This window comes from Pogona vitticeps, chromosome 11, assembly GCF_051106095.1.
Source record: "Pogona vitticeps strain Pit_001003342236 chromosome 11, PviZW2.1, whole genome shotgun sequence".
NCBI lineage: Eukaryota > Metazoa > Chordata > Lepidosauria > Squamata > Agamidae > Pogona > Pogona vitticeps.
In genome coordinates this window covers 5365035-5388083 of record NC_135793.1, presented here as the reverse complement: position 1 = coordinate 5388083, position 23049 = coordinate 5365035, and the positions used below count along the sequence as shown (strand labels likewise).

General features: G+C 43.0%; 1 protein-coding gene across 4 annotated transcripts in view; it reads left to right on the top strand.

The window, feature by feature from the left end:
• FNDC3A (fibronectin type III domain containing 3A) overlaps positions 1-23049 on the top strand; it is a 53583-nt gene that overhangs the window by 23025 nt on the left and 7509 nt on the right. For all 4 annotated transcript variants that reach the window (XM_072981085.2, XM_072981084.2, XM_020807703.3 and 1 more), the window contains exons 5-21: positions 2623-2857; positions 4568-4852; positions 5738-5793; positions 7050-7204; positions 7827-7886; positions 9668-9806; positions 10134-10187; positions 11526-11647; positions 11741-11915; positions 12376-12462; positions 13811-13949; positions 14905-14973; positions 15378-15496; positions 17481-17586; positions 19184-19359; positions 20677-20790; positions 22570-22719. In XM_072981085.2, coding sequence (XP_072837186.2) covers positions 2623-2857; positions 4568-4852; positions 5738-5793; positions 7050-7204; positions 7827-7886; positions 9668-9806; positions 10134-10187; positions 11526-11647; positions 11741-11915; positions 12376-12462; positions 13811-13949; positions 14905-14973; positions 15378-15496; positions 17481-17586; positions 19184-19359; positions 20677-20790; positions 22570-22719 — 2241 coding nt within the window. The remainder of the gene's footprint in view (positions 1-2622; positions 2858-4567; positions 4853-5737; positions 5794-7049; positions 7205-7826; positions 7887-9667; positions 9807-10133; positions 10188-11525; positions 11648-11740; positions 11916-12375; positions 12463-13810; positions 13950-14904; positions 14974-15377; positions 15497-17480; positions 17587-19183; positions 19360-20676; positions 20791-22569; positions 22720-23049) is intronic.

The following is a 23049-nucleotide window of genomic DNA, read 5'->3' as shown; positions in this document are numbered from 1 at the left end:
GTAAATTCATAACATCTTTTGAATGCTTTTTCCAGCGAAAGAGAGGATTCGGTAATGCTTCAAAAGGATTTTAAATGACAAGCGCTGTAGACGTGGGTGCTTCCTCTCTTTCCATGCTTCTTGGTCACGTCCAGGCTTCTGATTTCACTGAAGCCTTAGTGCAGACATACAACTTCCTGGTCTCTTAGTCGTGGTTAGGAAATGTAGAGCCTCCTGTGGCAGGTTTATTGGCTCTTTTTTCACCTTTGTTCTCTCTTTTCCCCATCTGACTTGTTTTTTACCTTTAATATTAATCATTACAGGAGAAGCTCTGTATCCACGAGGTCAGTACCCACAGTTTCACTTATCTGCTACCTAAAAATATCATTTAAAAAAAACAGTACAGTTGCCTAGGATGCATTACCAGAATAGTGTTTCTATATCCACGCTTTTCAGCATCCACAGGAGTGATTTTGGAACTGATATCGTGGATACCGCAGTCCTATTTATTTATTAACTTATTTATTAAATTTATACCCCACCCATTTAGACCCAAGTCTACTCAGGGCGGCTAACAATAAAAAATTGCATAAAAGCAATATAATAAAATAGAGAACAACAGCAATATCGTCCAAGATGGGGGGGAAAGATAAAAATAATCAAGTGATGACAGGAGGGAAAGCCTGCCTAAAGAGCCAGGTCTTAAGCTGGCTCTTAAAAACACCCAGCAAGGGAACCAGACAGATCTCTGAAGGGAGACGGTTCCAAAAGCGAGGGGTCCTGCTGTTGTATTGTGTGGACACCATTGCTTAATCCTGACTGTGGTTGGCTTTAAACCAGAATTTGAAAATACTGCAGTAACTCTTAACCTGTATATAGATTTACCGTAGTTAAAGGAAGGCTGACCGCAGTGCACAGCTTACGTGAAGCTCCAAACCTTGCTTGAGATCAGGAAGCCAATTTTTCCTGTTTACTGGTTTCTTGTGGTCCGCTTTCTCTCCATATCACCACCAAGCAGGGTACTGGAACCAGGAAGAAATTACAAGTAACTTTCCTTAGTCTTACTTTAAGCCAGTTTTCTTTTCTTTTCTTCTTTGTGGTTAGAACCAAAGAAAGGAGAAACAAAAGGAAATGCTTTGATCAGCGCTCAGCCTTGCTGGTCTGAGCAACACCTGAGTGTCAAAGTTGTTAAAAACTTGACCTTTGGTCTTTGGTCTAAGATGGCAGCAGAAACTACAGCCACTGCTTCTTCCTAATAAGAAAAGAACTTTCCCAGTCTATACTTAGCCCGTTTCCCTGAAAATAAGCCCTAGTATGATTTTTCAGGATGCTTGTAATATAAGCCCTACCCCAAAAATAAGCCCCAGTTAAGTGAAACCCTGCCCTCCACCCTTGTGCAGCAACCAGCAGAAAATGACATAACTGTAAAATAAAACATCCCCTGAAAATGAGCCCTAATGCATTTTTGGAGTAAAAAATTAATATAAGACACTGTCTTATTTTCGGGGAAACACGGTACCTGAAAGAACAGGATCAGAAGTTGCATTCTGATTGTGCACCACAACGATTTTAAAGGGGGCTTTTGCTGTTTTTGCTGACGATAGATCATTTCACGAGGCCAGTGCCCTTCGTTACTTCTACAAATGCACACGATTGCCTACAGAGGCACTTTGCCTTAATACGGAGAATCTTTTGACCAAAGTAGACCATGTCATTGCCACCATCTGTTGTCCGATGTGAGAAGACCTGGTTGCTTCCAGGTGTTTAGATCCTGTATGAACCTCAAACAGTGTTTTAGAGGGCATATGCAGCTCCTGAGCGCTGCAATGATGATTTTTCCTGCTGATTGGCTTTAATGACTCAGAAGCACTTGGTCTGAAGATGGACCCCTCCTAGAGAGGAACGACTCCATTCAAGGAGCTGAGTCAGCCCCTGGCTGCAGCATGTTCATTGTTCCTTTTTGAATCTCAAAGGGAATCTTTTAGAAGGCCTTGTATTTCGACAGCTCTGTGTCCTGTGCATCTGCATAGGAAGCAGTCTGTATACAATTGTTGTGGTTTAGACCAAAAAAAAAAAAAAAAAAAAAAGGAAACTGCAATGAAAACAACCAGATAATCTTGGGCGGTCATTATTTGGGCTAAAAGGATGTTGGCATTTACCCATGCCACATACTGATCCAGCTTTTGTGTTCTTGATGACACAGTCCTGTTAAGCTTATATCATCACTAAAGACTTTGTGACCTTTATTTATAGGGTTTAATAAAGTGCACCTTTATTAAACCCTATAAATTTTACTGCCTTCATGGTGGATGCATACAGGAGTCTGACACAGCAATCTGTCTGCTTGAAGCATTAGGATATTTCTTCATCATCATCATCATGATTGTTGTCCTCATCTTCATCACCTTTTTTGTGCCCAGCATTACCTTGGGATATGATTTTTAATGCCCATGTATCATGTTATTTTTATTAAAATTCCCTTTTAAAACTGTATCTAAAGTTTCCTTAATTTTAAAGGACACGATATCTGAGGTAAATCTGACAGAGTGAAGGTGACAGAGGCCTAGAGTCAGGCAACAGTAGCTTTGATTTGTTTTAAAAACATAACAGGAAGTGGTTCTCTTTTTTCACTTCGCATTACAGGTGGTGGAAGAAAATGGAGTCCGGAAGGTTATCGTTATGCCACATTCAACCGAATTCCATCCCTCCATGCATCCACCTCCCCCCCATGTCCCTCATTATATGCACCCTCATCCTGCTTTGCTTCCCCACCCACCTCATCCAGTTTACCCTCCGGTTCCGGGAACAGGCGAAATGCCACCACAGTTCATTCATCAACACCCACCACCACCATCTCCACATCTTTACCAAGAACAAGGTAAGTTATTTGTTGCTTAAAGGAGGAACAGTCGTAATTTAGGAGGCCTATGGTTTGCTGTTGATCTGGTCGCACCTCTGCGTAGCTGATGCAGAGTGTGGAAATTCTGTTTCCTCATTGAGGGGCGTCAACCAGGACACAGTTCTAGATACAGTAAAGAATGTGTCTTCATGTTAAAGCTCCAGATGTCTTGCTTACTACATCATCTAGGCATGGCTGTTTACATTGAAGACTTATTCAGGATAGCTTTGAATGATTGAAGCAATACTGAATATATATTATTCACCAGATTCTAATTTTTGACTCCTAGCCCATGGGGACATGGCAGGCAAACAAGTACAGTGGACCCTCGACTTACAGATGGCTCGACTTACAGACTTTTCTAGTTACAGACTTCTCTGGCTGCAAAATTTAGATTCGACTTGCAGCCTGAGAATCGACCTACAGACCAGAACAAAAACAGCCGGTTATGGATTAATTGGTTTTCAATGCATTGTAGGTCAATGGAGCCTCAACCTACAGACTTTTCGACTTGCAGCCACCTTTCCAATACGGATTAATTCCGTAAGTAGAGGGCCCACTGTAAAGGACATATTAGTGAAAAGAAGATGCTGCAGCCGAGAGGTGCAAGTAGCTTGTAGGCCACACGCAAAGACCTTGAACCGCATTTGGAGAGTTCCTATTGAAATTGGGTGAAATTCCATGCCTCAGAATAGCCCAGGGACCCCATTCATGCTGATTGTTGTCCGTCATATGTATTGGCACTTACTTTTTTTGTATAAAAGGGGACAATGTTCTTGCTGTTGCCTCCATGAGTTGTATAATAGAGATGGGCATGGATCAGGAAAAAGGTGATTCGTTTTGATTCAATATTGATCTAGGTCGACAATTACGAAATTTATGACATTCACAGAGAAGCTTCCCCTGACTCTCCTCTACAAATTCTCCAAATCTGATGATGTTTGGGTTTCGGACTTCTGAGTTATGCACCTAGAAGGAGCCCCCCCCCCCCGGAAAGTTTCCCCAAGGCACTTAGAAACACCGAAATCACAGAGAAGCTCCCCGAGACTCTCCTTTGGTGAAGATTGTGTTTCAGACATCCCAGTTATACACCCACAAAATGCCCCCTCAAGAAAGTACCCTTTACTAACTGGCTTGGAGAAAAACAATCTTCACCAAACTTGGAGGAATTTAGAGGAGACTCAGAGGGAGCTTCCCTGCAATTTTGGTGTCTCTCGGTGCCAGGGGGGGATGGACGGGATGGATGGACGTGTTTTATAGCCAAACAAACCAATGAATCAAAAATTACTAAAAATGCATTGATTTGTATTCATCCAGGGCATTGATTTATATGAATACAAATTGATGAATTAGCAGCATTTGAACAAATTTGCTGATTCGTTTTTTAATCCATGCCCATCTCTAGTGTATAATATTGTGTTAGAAAACTCTAGGGATTGCTTCCCCAGCCCTTACGTGTGTAGACACGTGTGCGTGCGCACGCACGTACAAGCACAGTCACGTACTATTACTTGTGACAGAGTTTAAAGCTTCAAAAGCTCCAGCTACAAGTTATATAATTATGTAAAGTTCAAAGGCTTTTAATTTGAGATAGGGATTTTTAAAAATTCAAAAACCTAGGAGTTGAAATAAAAGCATTGCGGTTTTTCCATTGCATCTCATGGATTTTTCTTTGCCGTGCCCCTTTAGAATCCCGTTCCCACGGCCGAATAAATTTTGTTCAGCGAGATGAAAGGACTCTCAAAATGCAGGAACATTTGAAGAAAAGGCTAAAAGACAGACAAGCTTGTGGACATACAAATAATAAAACGAACAGCCCTCCTTCCTCGCCTCATAAGGTTAATAATTCCTCAAGCGCCAACGCTCAGAATGGACTTGGAAAGGTACAGCCAGGAATGGGAGGGCCAATCAAGCCGAAGCAAGCAGGAAAAGCCAGGGGAAGTCCCGCCCCATCATCGGATTCAGGCATGGGAGGTAGGTAGCAACTGTCTGGGAAATCAGTATGTATTCTGCATTGTGTTTGTATCCCCCAGTAAATATTAAACAAATCAGCAAAGTATTCACGAAGGCGTTCATGGCCGGGATCTAATGGTTGTTGTGGGTTTTTCGGGTTCTGAAGGTTGTTCTTCCTAACATTTCGCCATCTCTGGATGGCATCTTCAGAGGACAGGAGTAGCACTCTTGTCCTATGAGGATGTGCTACTCCTGTCCTCTGAAGATGCCCATGGCCACAGAGACTGGTGAAACGTTAGGAAGAACAACCTTCAGAACACGGCCAAAGAACCCGAAAAACCCACAACAACCAAAACAGCAAAGTGTTTACCATTCAAGGTAAACATAGAAGACATGAAAGAAAGAAAGAAAGAAAGAAAGAAAGAAAGAAAGAAAGAAAGAAAGAAAGAAACTTAACACTCTTCCAGATGTTTATTAACAGCAGCAGAACAGTTAACTAAGCCATGTTTCCAAAATAATTCTCTATGTGTGAAACAAGGGTAAAACCAATCCTTCAGGGTTTCACATGGGTTGGAAACTACTACTAGGGTTGCCAGAAGTCGGATATGAGACAGAGCATTTTCAAATGGCTTCAGCCAAAAAGAAAGTTAAAGTACACACACATTCTTAGCCCAGGGCAAACTCAACTGAAATGGGTCCAGCTCTATTGTTCTGCACTGGATCCATATTGAGCAGATTCAAGACTTGGAATAATTGAGGGCACTGAACTTTAAGCAGCATGTACTGGTATTTTTCCAGTGAAATGGTCTCCATTTGGGTTGGAGGTGGGAGAAGACTGTTTTGCTGGGCCTTTTTGTTCTTGTTCCCCTCAATTTATAACGCAGTATGTGTTTCTTTGTTTTTTAGAATCTGACGTAGAATCTAGAAAATCTGAAGAGCCCTTAAGCTTCAGTAAGCCTGTAGTAAGTAATAATATCTCTTTAAGATAATATGCCTTTTCCATGCCTTCTCAGGAAAAGAAAAGTAAATTTATAATACTAACCCAATAGAATTTGTGATAATTTGTGTGCTGCTCCATCACAGCGTTTAGTAGTTCAGGAAATGCTGCTCTGTACAAATTCGCATTGCAAGTTCTGATGGGTGCTTTCTGATCTGGAATACTGCAACTGAGACATTAAAGAATGTCTCAGTTCAAGGAGTTAAAAGTTGGGCACCGTTCAAATCTTTTGAAATATTTTGAAATCCTTCATTATGATCATTACGAGGTTTGACACAAAGCCTGCCGAGCTTATAGTCCTGCGAACACGCTTTGAAAAGGTTTTTGTGGTGCACTGAAGGCAAGAGAAAATAATAGTTACATAAGCAGGACAGCTATCAAACAGAAAAAGGTGGCCAAGAATTTTAATTGTTTCCTTGCATTCAGTTTTCCTCTCCATAGTGTATGATAACCTTAAACTACTTGGATGCTGCTGGAAGATGGAGCATTTCTCTGGACAGACAGTGCTTGCTATCAGCCAAAATACCAAAAAAATAAAAAAATAGAAAAATAAAAAAGATTTGATTTTGCAATCATGGTATTGGTCTCTTCACGGCAGCTTTTGATTTTTTTTACATGTTTTCACTCTGCTGTAAATAAAACATAGCAGATCCTGAATGAAATTGCCATTCCTTTGCCAAATTCACCAAGATTAGTGACTGGGTTAAAAAAAAGCTAGGTTTTCTTGGTTTACTTGAAAGCCATACGTGTATAAAGTGGTCATGATCAGCTTTAAAGCAGTTTCATTATTAAAACTGATAGGTGGCAAACTATAGGTGACAAATTAAGTGGATTGATTTGTTCTTTCTTAAATACCTAGTTGAGTAGCTAAGAGCACTTCTGTGTGAACTACAAAACTGAGTTATGTAATTTTTAAAAGTTGAGCCAGGCTTGGAAATACTTCAGTATGCATGCAAGTTAAGGCAGTACTCTATAGTGAGGTAAAGGAATACTGAATGAAATAAAAATTTAAGTGAGCACCCCCCCCCCCGGAGGAGGTGGGGCTTTGAAACGCCAAACGCCTGTCTAACCCAGGCACGAACCGGCAGTTCATGCCCATCTCTAAACTAAACCCCATCTTGTACATGGATTTTGGGGGTGGTTGGGTGATTGGGATGAAATCAGCAACTGAATTTTTTTTCTTGAAAAGTGGAAACAGTCTTGGTTGTTTGTTTTTTGAAGGTATCAGAAATCCAGGCGAGGTCAGCAGTCTTATCCTGGAGTCCCCCTGTTGTCTTGCAAAACGAAGAAGCTCATAATCTCACTCCTGCAGCATTCACATTTGAAGTGACGGTCTCGAACAGCGGTAAAAATGGAAAGTTCAAATTGGTTTACGTGTAAGTCCAGTTTCTTAACAATACAACCTTTCCCCGCTGACGCTGTGATAGTGAACGTGCCCCACCAGGGTCGTTCTCCAACTCCCCATTTCCATCAAAATAATTTTTCAGATCAGGCTGATGGGATGTTTCCAGTGTTTGATTTCTGGGGTTCAAGTCCTAATACTAGCAGAGATTAAAGCTTAAGATTGACATCTCTCATATACACATGTAGTCCAGCACTATCTCACAGAGGGCAGGGACTCTTTTTTTCTTTCCCTTGCTTAGACCATTCCACTTTCAAAAAGTGGCATAAACTGTTATTTCCACTTTAAAAAAGTGTGTATGTAGGGGGGTTGTCTTGTTTGGCTGCAGGGGGATAACATTTGAAGTGATTAGTCACATCCCTGGAGGCTTTAATAGTGCAATAGACCTCTTTTAGGATGGGGGTGTGGTTCAGGGTTTTTTTAGGGGGGGTTCACAGGTCCATCGGCTGCACAGTGCTCACCCTCACTGCAACAGTATTAATCAATTACTGTGTGGGAAAAAAAGTTAGAATAATGGGCTGTGCACAGGAGAAGCCATTTACAGCTTAGTTGGAAACTCCCAGTTATTGTGACCTAATAGATTTTTCTCTCTGCAGGGGTGAAGACACGACTTTTACTCTTCCTGATCTCAGGCCAGCTACTGATTATCATGTTAGGTAAGCATAGAGAAGAAGTATCGCTGGAAAGTTCAACCGTCTCTGAAATTGTTTTTGTTTTCTTTTTTAAAGATAATCTAGTTCAAAATTAATTACAAGCGAATAATTGTTTTCAGGAAATTGGTGAAAAATAGGGATTAAGGGCTAGAAGATGAAACAGGCAAATAGCGCAATATATCTTTTACTGTTTTGAAAAGACTCTGCACTGCTGTGTCATTGGGACTGAGCCTTTACACTGCCCCAAGTACAGCAGTAACTGGGGAGCTGGGCAATTAGTATTTGGGGGGGGGGGGTTTAACACACTATACAAAACAGCTTCAGAGTAATATTGCTACATAGCAGCTAGTTTTACTTCAACTTTGAAATAATTTCTAGGATTTTAAGTACAGGGAGCACAGCACAACATGAAGGCTGGAATGTGTTTTTTAAGTCTTCCAGCCACAATAAAGGCCGTAGTTAATCTCTGTTATGTCTGTATATCACTGTGCCTGATGATTATGTACAGAAGAGACAGCACGAGGAACGAGACTAGTGCTCAGGCATCTCTTCCCTGATAGAATTTGTTATGACGTCTTATGTTATCTCCTTCAGTGTGGCAAAGCCTGGCGTGCCCAACAAGAGTGAAAGGGAACAAATAACAACAACAAAAAAGGGTTTAAACTGTCCCGTAAGGTAGATAGTAGAGATGGACGCTTACTGCGGTTCGATTGGGGCCACAGGTGTTAGCATGGGCGCCCCATATTCCGTGCCCCAACTCTTCCTGTGGGCACCCAGTCAGAAGAGGAGGCAGGGACAGGAAAACCCATGGTGCTGCTTCTGGCAGGGCCCCCACGAAACGAGGCCGGGAGTGGGATCCGGGCTGCCTGTGGGCCCCATTGGCCGAACCCGCAGCAAGTGCCCATCTCTAAATAGACAGACAGATTCATTGGATTTCTGTGCCACCCAACGTAGTGAAAGGTCACGACTCTGGGTGATGAACATACAGGAAATTAAACCCACATTCTAAGGAAAGGCTGAAAGAACTGGGCAGGTTTAGCCTTGAGAAATGAAGACTGAGGGGTGATAGGATAGCACTTTTCAAATATTTGAAAGGTAGTCGTACAGAGGAGGGGCAAGATCTGTTCTCGATCATCCCAGAGTGCAGAACACACAACAAAGGGTTCAAGTCACAGGAAGCCAGATTTTGGTTGAATATCAGGAAAAACCTCTTTAACTGTTAGAGCAGTGTGACAGTGGAACCAGTGACCTCAGGAGTTGGTGAGTGCTCCAACACTGGAGGCATTCAAGAAAAACTTAAATAATCTGGCAGATACGCTTTGATGGTATTCCTGACTTGAGCAGCAGGTTGGACTTGATGGCCTTGTAGGCCCCTTCGAACTTCACTTTTCTATGATTCTGTGATCATCACACCCACCCAAACAACATAAAAATTACTGAGTAAAATAGACAGTGACAAACACAACAGAATCATATGGGGACATAAACTAAGCTCTAAAATGAAAATGGTAAATACCCATCTCAGAAGAAGTATGTTTTTAAAGGCCTGCTCATTGCCTTGATTGGACACTGGAGTTCACAGGACAGGAAATCCTCAGGCCAAGAAAAGAGCAGATCAGAGGAAGCAGCAAAAAAATTACAGCAGAAAGGGTGACCTATGCGAAATATGGTGTCACAAGTATCTCATTTTCTTGATCATCTGCCACACTCTGGACTTTCTAGTCTTGGTTTTGTTGTGTGTTTGGCATGTTTGTTCACCTTTTCCCCTAAAAATTACCATACAGAGTTTCAGCCTCCAGTAGTTCCACCAAGGAAACCGTTTCGGAGCTGGCCAGTTTTACTACAGAGACCTGCGAGCCAGATCCTCCTGCTGCACCAAAAGTAGTCAACAAATCCAAAAACAGTCTGACAGTCCAGTGGAAGGTAAGTATCCAGCCAATGTGGGTTTTAGCCTGCGAGTTTGCATTAGCATGCTTGAAAAGGAAATACGAATGAACGGATATATTGTTTATCTATCTAAAATATTTATATGCTGCCTTTCCCCCTAAAGAATCCAAAGCAGCTCACAGTATTAAAAGAAGCAGTGTTAAAAGCTAAAATAATAAATTTATTAATTTCTAAAATAGGAATCCCATCTTGAGGAAACCGCATGTTTTGATTTGAAAAGTTTATTGAAGTGGTTGAAACAGCTCTTTTTCAAGTTGGTGGGCAAAATAAATGTCTTCTTCCCCCCCTTTTTTTCTTTCTTAGTCCTCCAATGACAATGGTTCCAAAGTAACTAACTACCTTTTAGAGTGGGACGAGGTAAGTTCCTTATTTTAGGGAAAAATAGTTAAGCCATTTTATTAGCTGAAATTGTGTGTCACTTAAGTCCACTCTTTTATGCTTGAGTAACTTTAATAATGCTCTTCCATGTCCTGCTGAGAAAATATTTTCAATTAAGCACATTGCAAGTGGATAAGACGTATGTTGTAATGTTTTCCCGTCAAAGTGATTCTGAGAAGCAGACCAGCTTCTCCAGAATATTCTGTTAGAAAGAATAAAAAATGGAAGCTGCTATGCACTGTTTTGGACTTCCAGAACAGTTCTTCCCAACGTGGGGTCCCCAAATGTTCTTGGACTTAAACTCTCAGAAATCCTGGCCATCATAGCGAGGGGTGAAGGCTTCTGGGAGTTTTAGTCCAAGAACATCTGGGGATCTAAGCTTGGGAACCACTGTTCTAGAGTTGAGAAGATGAGAAATGTACAACCCTCCAGTTATTGAACTCAATACCCTTTGCTCTTCTCCGTTGGCCATGCTGGCTATGGAAGAGAGGGGTTTTGCTCCTGTGATGTCTGGAGAGCTACACGATCTCCGTCCTGTTCCATTTTGTTGATACTTAAATCTAGCACTGGCTACTTCAGATTTTTCATGCATATGTTTTGATTTGTGTAACTTCTTAGTTGTTTTGGAAGCGTTCTATTAAAAGCATTAGCTCTTTGGAATCATTGTGTCGTTGTAAGTAATCTGGCAGAAGCTTACAGGCAGGTGGAGAAAATCCATTGGATCGACTCTGCCCATGCTGTTCTAGGATTTCGTCGCATTTCTCCAGCTATTGTGGTTAGTGGAGGGAACGAAACTCCTAGTTCCTTGCAAAATTTGTGTCAGTGTGCGAACCTGGACACAGATTTTCTAAACTCTCCAAATAAACCATGAGGGTTAGAAACAGCCTTCCGTGTTTCGTAGTTGTGTCAGCAGTGCTTTGGTTTCAGGCTGTCCTGATGTGCAATTTTAATTTTGTTGCTTTAACTGGGGTGTCCAGGTATGGACATGTGTGCATGTAACATAATTTTGTTATTTTTATTTTATAAACTGCCTTGAGCAGCCTTTGTCTTAAAGGGCAGCCTCACATCTTGAAAATAAAATCAGTAAATTAAAATACCTGTGAATTGGAAGCTGTGAAAATTGGCAGGTTTATAGGAGCACACATTCGATTGGTCCACAATCTGGTGGCTTTTTTCTTTTCTTCTTCTCTTTTCATTTCTGTATTTTGTTTCATTATGCTGTGCTACAGAGGGCCGCTATTACTGAGGGCTCACTGAAGCAAATCCTCAGTTTCTTAGAGCCAGAGGATCTCACTTTATTTTTATTTATTTGGAAAGGGGAAAAACGGCGCCTTCAAGGAATGCTATTACGGTCATCTGAAGCAACACAAAATAACCAAGCTGACCCCTTCTACAAGATACATGTTCAGGGTGGCTGCCAAAAATGACATCGGAATGAGGTAAATAAATAAATAAATAAAAGATGACGTAACGACATGACTTTCAGAGATGTATTGATGGCTCACAATTATTTCTCTTCTCCCTCCTTCCAGTGGGTTCAGCGAAACTCTGGTGTGTTACACGATAGGAATGGTCCCTCCACCCCCTCTGCCGCCTCAGCTGACGGAAGCAGGGGTGGCTTGCTTGTCCCTGAAGTGGAGCCCTCCGAACGGAGTATCTTCGGACGATTCCCTGACGTACATTTTAGAAATGGAAGAGGAGGGTTCTGTAAGTTTCTGGTGTTTATGTGTTTGGAAACTTGAGTTGGATGTAAAGGAAAAAAAAGTCGCTGCCACTCTAGGGTAGAAAAGGAGGTTGCCTGGCAGATAATTACTGGCTGCCTTGTTCAGGCGCCCCAGTGGAGTTGACAGTAAACTATCCACGAGTCTTCTGCAGCCGGTTGAGGACCCAGTTGTTGTTAGGAGTTGAGGTCTGTTCTGATTGCAATATGGCTTTGGACAGGGTCGCTCTAGACGGCCAGTGCTGGAGCCACTGGCTTTCCAAAACACAACCATCAAGGTTGGGTTTGTACACTTGTTATGTCTCGGTATATGTTGTCTGACCATGACATTGTTATTCTTGAGGAGTTTTTGATTTCCTTAGACACAGTGAAGAGAAATGCAAGTTGTTCCACACTGCTCAAGAAAAGGCATTATTTATTTTCTTTTTTCTTCTTCTTCATGAATAGGATTATGGTTTTCAAGCCGCTTATAATGGAGATGAGCTTTCTTGCACTTTAGAAGACCTTAGGAGGAGTACGTCTTATAAATTCAGGGTATGTGCTGATCTCGAACGTTACCGCATCCGGTTGCTAATTAAATCTCAAAGTCTATAGTGAAAAATCAACCTGTGTTGACTAGGGAGAGGGGTCTGCAAAATAGGCCACGGCTGTTGAGACTTCTGTTCCCCTGCCCTCTAGTGCATAAAATATCTTCCCCTGTCTGATATCGTCTCTTAATTTGGAGACCACGGTGGTGGCGATTGTTAAGTAGTGTGGATTCTGTGTCCAGAATCCTGAATATTTTGGTTTCCAGCATGTCCCCGTTACATCCAACATTGCCATATGTTTTTGCTCAACCACGTAACAGCTTTCCCCTCTCCCAAAACCGCATTCCCCCTCGTACTGCCTGTTTTGGGGGAATGGCCTTTAAGAGAAAGCCTTTAATGGTTACGCTCTTGAAATAAATTGGGTGATGGGTCTGGGTATTTGAATTGAGTTTAAAGTCACATGTTTTTTGGGTCCTCTTGGGAGAACTTTTAATCTGTTTTTAAACAATGGCGTGTTGTGCAGAAGGCTACACAGGCCTTTTGAATTCGTTGCATTTGTGGCTTTGTCCTGTGCCTGTCCACCTACCCTCGCTCTGGCTGCCTCTCACAACCACTAGCCCTGGTATTATTTTAGTATATATTTTTATTTCTTCCAGTCTGGCATTGGAGCCCCCCAGTCACCCGCCCGCCCACAGACCAGAGGGTGGAGAAGTAGAGAGAGCCAGGAGAGAGAAGCAGCCCACTAGGACTGAAACTAACCTGAGACACTGACTAGGCTTGTGAAGGAGGGAGGCATTCTCTCCCCCCCCTCTGCTCTCCTCTCTCTCTCTCTCCCAGTGGAGAAAGAGAGGGAGCACAGAAGGCATATCAGTGAGTGGCAAACCCCACAGACACAATTTCTTCCAACAGAGGCATTCATGTTATGCCAAAACGACTGAAAATAAATCAGTCTCACAAGCGATTTAAAATAAACAACCCTCTCCCAGCTGAACCCAGTGACTTGCTTGACAACCAAAAAACTGCCTCTCTGGCAAAAAAATAAAAAATAAAACCTGTGCTTCCATGTGTTTCGTGTACTCAGCTTTTTAAAAATCTGTTTCAGACTGCTAATCCCAAGTCAAAAACAGGGTTTTTACTGTGTGTAACCACACTCTCGGTTGGTTTGTTAATTGCCTTTCCTTTTCGGAAGGCTTCTAAATGGGGACTTACGTTACCGTCATGGCTTGTTTGTGGGCTTCTAGTTGGAAAGCTGAGGAGTGTAGGAGGAGGTCTGACCCTGCAAGATCCTTCCTTTCTTACATTTAAACTAGTACATGGTTTTTAAGCTGGTCTTTCTTCTCTTCATGCCACGACAGCTGTTTGCTCACAACACCGAAGGAAAAAGTGGGCCCAGCGAGGTGGTAGAATTCAGCACAAATCCTGACAAACCTGGACCTCCGGGTAAACCAGCTGTAAAGGGAAAGATCCATCCACATAATGTGAAAGTGACCTGGGGTAAGGAAGCAAACATTTTGTATGAATTCTTTCTTCCTCACCTGCCTCCCTTGTTGCATAAAAAGGAAGAGGCATCGGTTACAGTTCAGTATTCTGCATTTGGTGTTTGTGTTTGCGCATCTGATCAGCTGTGCAGAACTAACAAGGAAGAGGTGCATTAATCTGGACTGATGGGTTTAGCAGTTGCCCGGATCGATGCATATTTAGCATGCCTGTGCGTGGCATGTGTTGTGCTCCTCGTGACCCCTTCCTCCCCACATAGGGTGGAAGAATTAGTTCTGCACAAACTGCAGCCTTTCTGATCTGTCGCGGCTTTCGTCAGTCAGTGTCGCGTTTTCAGCACAATGAAAGGTCTAACTTTAAGGTCCTGTGGGCCGTACCCTTTTGCTATTAGTAGACTCATAGATTTAGTGGAATTTACAGAATGTTGACTTCCCATGCACTTAATTGGGTTTAGCAGTCGGATACCGGCTGGCGTGGTTGCCTAATGCAGAGCTTAAGATGAGATACGTGATGGATCCTGTTCAGTTGTGATGCTTTGTTTTCTGAGCATATCCTTTTACTTTGATATTGTTTGATATTATGTGCTATTAAGTTGCATCTGGTTTGTGATGACCCTGATAGGGTTTTTCAAGGGTATTTATGGAGTGATTCCAAGTCCTCCATACAGAGCACGATACCATAGTCTTTCGAGACTGAAGGATGCCTACACATATGGAGTGATTTTACCAATACCGACCCACAGAGAGTTTCCATGGCTGAGTGGGAATCTGAACCCAGGTCTCTTGATTCTGTCCGCCTGGCACTCATTTTGGTATATTGCCATCCTAAATGAAAATGTGGGGCCTAACAGCACACCAGTTCTTCTAACTTGCTTGAAACTAGTTGTGTGGACTTTAAAATATGGGCTTTCTTGCAGATCCAATTCTTCTCCTTTTAAATGCTATTTTTTTAGATCCACCAAAGGATAATGGAGGGTCAGATATCTCTACGTATGTCCTAGAAATGTCAGAGGCCTCAGCTGGTAAGCACAAGATGAACAAAGTATGTCCAGTATCACATCCCTTTTTCAGCCTATCGACTGTAATCGTAAATAATTTCACACCCTTGCTGGAGAGCGAAAGGAGCTTTAACCATGCTGTTGTTAATAAATATCATAGATGTTATCCATCAGCCCAGTATGAGTCGTTTGTAACCAGTGGGGTGGTCAGTCCCTGGATCCACAGATACAGCTAGATATAGTGGTTTCAGCATGGATGGGAAGGGGGTGCAGAATGTTAGGTAATCCGGTTCTATTCAAGTTTTCCTGATGGTCCAAGTGGCCAAAATGTTTTGTTTCTCCTGCTGTAAAACAGTTGCCTTCTCTTTTCCTGTTCTCCAAATTGGGTTGTAATTAGTACTTTATTTCCACCACCTCCACCACCGTAGGCAGTATATGGGAAGCAACCTACAGCGGTTCCATAAGAGAGCACGTCTGTGCTCATCTCAAGCCTGGTACGTCTTACAGACTAAGAGTTTACTGCATTGGAAGAGGAGGCCAAAGTCAGGTGAGCAAGGGGGAGTCCTTTGAAAGAGGTCTGTGATTGTCCTGCAATTGTTTAGCAGCCCCCAAACCCCCAGCTTTACAGGTTTTGGTACTGGCAAAAGAATTGTTTATATTGAGAAGAAACTCAGTCTCTGTGTTTATACATGCAAATGTAAAACACATTGTGTTTTGACAGCTGTGAATATGGGTTTTCAAAACTAGATTAGCAGACAGGTTGTTTAGGTTTTTTTAAAATGGGTTCTTCAGCAGCAAAATCTCTTGGGGCACTTTTATTTATTTAAAAAAAAACTATTAAAGGCAGGTTTTATTTGGTATAAACGTCTTTAACATGTATCACACCAAATGGGGGACCTTATGCTAGTTAAAATCTTTAAAAGCCTTTAACATGGCACAGGCTCCTTGCCATTTATTTTAGTAGGTGATAGAAATCTGCCTACTCAAGGAGTTCCGAGTAGAGAGGGCACAGACTGCTGCTGGTTTGACCCCTGTGCTGGTTCATTTATCCACTGTACCAGGTGTTCAGTGCTACAAAGCCCTGCCTTCCTCTCACAGGCACCCACTCAGAGGCAGCACCCGGAGGAGATGGGTGGGGGAGCATTTGCTAGAGGAGGTGGGCTTTGACGTGCCGAACATCTGTTTGGCTGATAAATAAACTGACATGAACCAGCGGTTCGTGCCCATCTCTCGTTCCAAGCAGTCTTCCAGGGAGACCTGATAAATATAAGCAAGGTTGTCGCTTCATCAGCTCCTACGTCTGCTTGAAATCTTCAAAGTCTGATTGGGAAGCAGGTAAAGAGTTTGGATAGGATTTCTAGCTGTCAGTGGATGGGCGTTAAGGCATGTAACATTCATTATCCTTCTTGATGCACGAGCATGATACTCTCGAAAGAATATTTTGGAGCAGCTATAGCTTAATGAGTTAGGTTGCTAGCTGCAGAGCCAGAGGTTGGAAGTTCTGTTCCCCACTGTGCCTCCCAGAAGAAGAGACAGCCTATGTAGCCTTGGGCAAGCTGCACAGCCCCAGGGCACTCCCATTATAGGGAAATGGTGAATTGCTTCTGAGTACTCTACCTAGAAGACCTCGGAAAGGGTCGCCATAAATCATAGTTGACTTGATGGCACACAGTTACTACTGTTCGATAGCTTGGAATACACAGTTGTGGACTTGCTGCCTGGGAGTACAGATCCACACTGGACCTCCAAGGAGAAGAGCCATGAGTGTGCATGACGGATGGGGCGCTGTGCTGTGCTACCTGTGCAGCTTGAGACAATCTGCAGAGCCCCACACTGGGATCAGGAGGAGGGACTGGTCATCCTTTCCCGATCTAAACAAACTTGGGAGGGCAGCCATAAGCAGGAGATTGATTGGACCGCACAACATTTCTCCTAAACATTAGGAAGAACTTCTTGACAATAAGAGCTGTTGGATTGTGCAACGAACTGTCTCAGAAGGTGATGGGATCTTCCTTCATTGGAAGTTTTCCAGCAGAGGTTAGATAGGTCACCTGTCAGGGATGCTTTAGAGCTGAATTTCTCACTTCGCTGGGGCACTGGACTCTAAAGTTCTATGGTTCTGTAATTATCAATTATCTAATTAAAGAATATTTTACATTATATTTCAAGAGTGAAGCGGTCTTAGCAGTTAAGAATGCCAAAGTGGGTGTTGGGAAATCAAAATCCAAGTCCTCATTGGATCACGAAACTCAGTAGCTGATCTTTGATGCAATATGGGTATTTATTGATCCTGGATAAAATGTGTCCACACCTGCTTCCTGCATATGAATCTGCGCACATTGCAGAACCTGGTATTTTTCTGGCACAGAATTGGGTTTCTACTGATACAAGATTATCACGTTCACAGTGTGAAATTCCACACCACCCTTTTGGAAACAAACATGCTGAAAAAAGGGCAGAGGGGGGGGGATTATGAAACACATGTTGCAGCTTTCCATTCTGGTTAAGTTAACATGCGTGTTCTTTTTTAGCCGTCAGATGTACTCACTGTTCAGACAGCAGCTGTTCCTCCTGGGCCATGTCAGCCTCCGTGTCTGGCCGGCAAAGCCAAGCCTAAGGAAATCTCTCTTCAGTGGGGTAAGATTTCTCATTTTGAAGAAATGGATGTATGAAATTGTACCTGTCTTGCACGACATGTAACGAAGGGAAGCAACTTCAGAAAATGCTAGGTGTACATAGTGTCCTTCGTGATTTATCTGAGGCCCATCCTATCTTTCTTTCAGTAATGGGCTCCAGGGTGGCAATATACATCCAATAGGTATCCATTTTTCTACGTCCAGCACCTAGAACGGCGCAATTGGACTGCTCGACGTGGAAAGATGTCCTTTTCCACGATGATGCCGAAACCAGAGTTGCCTTCTATGCTGAGGAAGTTGATGCCAACAGGATTGAAATAGGGTGGGATGATCCCATAGATTTGTCCCATCGCTGCCCATCAGAAACAGCTTGAGGGAGGTTTCCAAAGAGAAGATGAAACAGAGCGAAACGGCTCGCTCCTAGCAGTGAAGTCCACCGCTGGAAAATACTTGTTCCAAAGATACAACTGAACTGGGGTTCATGTTTCCTCAGGCCAGATTTAGTAGGCACTCTGCAGATTGAACACTGCTGTGTTAAAACTCCCTTCATCCAAACAAACAAACAAAAAAAGAGGTAACTTTTGTGCGCTGATGTTCCCTTGCGTTTCCTGCCGGCGTTGGGCAGAGTCCCGGCACTGGACGTACGCCCTTTCGGCTGCAGCCAGAGCCAGCGGTGTGGCAGTGCTGATTGTGGGTGTGCGGCACCAATACAGCCTTGTGCAGCTGTGCAGCTTAGAGTGGATGTTGCTGGGTGCACTTGAGGGGCCCAACTTCACACCACACCTACGGCCACAGAGGTTGTAAACAAAGATCCACAAACCCATATACAATTCATTTTCCACACAATAAGCAAACGAATATAAGCTACGGGAAGAGAATAAAAACCAATAGGAGAGATAATAAAAATACTCAGAGGGAAGTATGGCAAATGTAAAAGAACTGTGATAAAATTGTTAGGGCTCACCTGGACATACAGGTTCAGAAGGGTCAGTGTTCCAGCCTTATCTAGATTTAGAAGGTTCTGAATGGGGAAAAAAAGAGAGATAAGATGGCAACCAGGTGTTTGGAACCTACCTGTTGTGATTGAACATACTTTGCATAGTGCCCTAAACCTTCTTGGCTTCTCTGAGTGGCCTCGAGGTCACCCCTTCATGACTTTGGGGGGCACCCTCAGATGGAGTTTGAACAACACTTGTCCGATTTACATGGTGCGTGTGTGTCTTTTTATTTATTTATTTATTTTGGAAGGAGAATTTGAGATTATATTGCTGGGGGACGTGGTGGATTTGATTCTCCACATCTTCATTAGTGGCATGAGTATTCACCGGGGTCAGACTCGGACCCAGTTTTGACAGTGTAAGGATGGTCATCATCAGTGCCCACCAGGATAGCCTCCTTGCGCTGATGGTCATTCTACTGATGGTGACTCTCCTTGGCATCAAGACTCTGCACGATGTTAATCACCAAGAGCCTGGATCACCTCACTTTGTGTGGATCTGCTAGGCAGAAAAGAACATAGCGGAGAGAGACGCCCATAGTTGGCATTGCATTTAATCGAAAGACCCTAACTTGCATGCTGGTTGCTGCTTCTTTTACAGAACCCCCTTCGGCAGACGGAGGCTCAGAGGTAACCGAGTACATTGTGGAAATAGCGCACGGTGAGCTGGAGGAACGGAGGCAAGTGTATCGCGGCCAGGCATTAGAATGCACCGTTAATGGTCTTCTTCCGGGAAGAACGTACAGCTTCTGGATTCGAGCAGCCAACAAAGCTGGGGTACCTGATTGAATTCCTGTCTGAGAATTTTAAAAAAATGCTTATTAAATTTCTCCCTGTATACAGAGAATTTCAAGGTGTTGGTGTGTGTATATACACATGCACCCATGTATGTGTTCTACAGTGAGGAAATCCAGCTCTTGAGAGCAAAATAGTTAATGCAGTGAAATATGCACTTGGGTAACTCTTGATTATACAAGATTCATATACTTTTGGAAACCTATTAGGAAGTGAGAGGCTTGGGTTGTGTTCTTGTTTTTTTTTTCTCTACAGTGAACGATATAAATATTAAAGCTTTGGCCCTAGCAATTTGCATGCCTCGTTTTGCTGACATCCTACCATATTACAGAGACGGTATGAAGTTTTCACAAAGGGTTCAGCGACCTCAATGGATTTGCTACTGCTTTGACGCTGGTGCCTGAAACAGTGATATCTTAAACTGCACGTCTGCTTCTGATTTTGGAGAGAGAGAGAAACCTCTGTCTTGGTTTCGCTAAATCCTAGCCACATTTTCATTTCATCTTTGTTCTGTATTGGGTTGTGAGGCTTTGCAATTTTTGGGGGGAAAGTATATTCTTAACACAGTTTTTCTAGTGTCTGCATTTATGCCTTTTATGTAATTTTTGATTTTTCCCCAAGTGACTAAAACATGTTTGTGTGTATTTATTACAACTAGGGGCATTTGTGGATGTTTGGATTTTAAGATATGTACACTGTTTTATGCAGACTTAATTTGTCTAACCCCCCCGTAAGCCTTGGTAATATGCTAATTTTTTGTTTATTTCATTTATATGCCACCTTTCCTTCAAAAGTGGGGCCAAAAGCAGTTTATAGGACAGTTTAGAACAATAGATTAACATACAATAAAATCACAAATAATAAAGCCAAATTCTACAATTACAATTAGAACTCTTTAAAGTCAATTGAAATGAGTAATAATAATTTGCCTTAAAGCAATGAAAACCAGCACATCATCTGGGATGTTCTACTTGGAGGCTCTTAATTGCTCAAGGCCTGCTTAAATGGAAAGTTCTTTGCCAACGTTGTCTCTAAATTTTAGCCTCTCTGGGTGAGGCTCCACCCCTTGCACTCAAGACTCCGCCCCCACGGGGGTTCCATCACGACTGGAACCGAAGGGGCTGGAAATGCTTGCTGTGGGTGTGTGGTGGAGGAGGAACGTTGCATGGAGGGGGACCAGACAGACCTGGACTATCAGAGCCTGGACTGGCTAATATAGGAGGAGATTTACATTTATATCCTGATGGCATTAAACTGGTCATTGCAATTTCCTGATCTCGAGATCTTGTTTCCCTGTAGCTCGGCCCTTGCTCAGAAAAGGTAGAGGTTTCTACTGCGCCGGGGCCTCCAGATCCTTGCTGTGTCCCCCAGCTGATATGTAAGACAGCTACGTGTGTCGTAGCCTCATGGGAGGTATGTCTGTTTCTTCATATCTTTTACGTGAGCCCTGCTGTAATACGTGAGACTTGGACAGAGAAATTCAAAATGAGTGGAAGGGCACTCTCATTTCACTAATTCGGGGCCCTAAGAAAGTTGCATGAATGAATGAATGAATAAGAACTTAATAGCTGTTCATGCCCTGAAGTTGAAGAAAGGTCTTGTGCAAAATTCTGATAAGAAAACTATCTAAATGGACTTAATCAAGGGAACTGTGGTTGGGATGCATAGTACTGTCCCTTGGGTCTGATAAGCTTCAATTTGTGTTGTATGTGAGCCATCGATGTCTGTCGTGCAGTGATCTTGGGCATGCTTTTTCTTCGTATCCCCCACCCCCCATGATAAAGCATGACCAGTGATCAACATCGTTCTGTTGATGTGGGGGGGAAAATTCCAAAGCATTGTCACATCATCATACTATGACTGCGCTTCAGTCGAAGACAGCTCAGATCCTGTGGCTGTAATGTGTACTTGCACAGTAACATTGACCAGTTTGTGTCTCAGCCATCCAGTGCATTTCAATGCAGAAAAGAGCTGGCTGCTGCTTTTCATTGGAGATGTTTCCTTAGCATGTACTCTAAAGGTGTCGTTGGCTTCCAAACGAGCATTTCTAACATGTTGCCATTTTGGAAATGCCAATCTTTGCAATCCTCCGTCAGAGCCAGGGCACAACATATAACACAGATACCCAAGGATTTTCCTGTCCTGAAGAAAGATATTTCTTTACAACCATTTATTCCCAGCCACTTTGACAGACAGGAGTCTTAAACCAATCAGTTTGTTCTTGTCAACCCACTACCCGCTTTGGGGAGGGGGGAAATCCAGGAGACTAAATCTACTTCCGTTGTGCCTCTACTTGGAGGAGGTTTGTTTAGGTTTAGGGGGGTCTGGTGATGTGCATTGCTGTGGGGCAGCCGCTTCCTGAAAACTCATAGACTGCACCGCTGACACCAGTTTGAGGGGTGGGGAAACAGAGGTGCACTTCCGCTTAACACAGGGCAAGTCACAGAAGGAGTTGACACACAATGGTAACTGGTTGGAACTTAAAGGCTAGTCAGACGGTGAGTCAGGCATTATTAAAACCTGATTCAGGGCGGGGGTGCACTCCTTAGACACATCCACAAGATAACAACAGTGCTCCATATAAATTACTAGGGTGGGACACATTCACATTTCTTCAGCACAAATCAGCATTGCTGCTAATATGGATAGGGTCTTGATTTTTTGATAAAGTTGGGCAAGACGTTCAGGGGAGATCCTGAATACTGAAGCAGACTGGTAGAGGAGTGAGATGGATATAGGCCAGGCCGGACTGAACACAAATGTATTTGGTGTTCCAGCTGATCACAAATTGCCAGAGACATTTCTGTCCTTAAAAAAGTCCTTTCTCATAAATCAGTAACCTCTGAAGGCAGAGTTGCTAAATGAAAGGCCCAGCTTGCCAGATTGGAGATCGGTGTCATCTCAGTGTATTCTTTTATTTTTAAAAAGCAACTCACTTTTCATCAGGTCACCGGGGGGGGGGGGGCGATAATGACACACATTTTGTCCTAATCCGTTAAAAGCCCTTTTCTCTCAATATTCTTAGTTGTCAGCCGCCCTTGAGACAGGAAGTTTAGAAACGGGCAAGCTTATTTTCTACAAATATCTGCCCTTTGTTGCAGGAGCATTGATGGGGACCTGCATCTTTAACTGAAGAGCGCCCCCTGAACGTTTCCCGTTCATTTTGCCTCTTTGTTTTTACCTTTCTCCTAGGTTCCACTGTGTAACGGTGCCGAAATTAGTGAATACAGGCTGGAGTGGGGCCAGGTGGAAGGCTCGATGCATATAATATACACGGGCCCTCTTCTGAGCTATGAAGTGAAAGGGCTGATGCCTGCAACAACATACTATTGCAGAATACAGGTATGGACACGTGTCTTCTTTTTCCCCAAGGATTTTTTTTTCCTTCTGCCCTCGTGTCTCTGCTTTTCAAGCCTCTTTCAGAGGGGGAGGTCTTCTCCAAAAAAAAGGCCCAGTGTTTTTGGCCTCTGTTGATAAGGATTCTCTTTCCATGGAGGCCAACCTGGCCTCAACGTGATCAACTTCTCGTGCCAGGTTAAGATACTTCTAGCCCCTTTGAAATCAGCAGTCTTGATGATCTCTGTATTTTTTCTCGGGAGAACTGTTGCTTTTATTGATTATATTAAGCTAAATATAACTACTAATCTCCATCAGATTATATTTGTGAATACA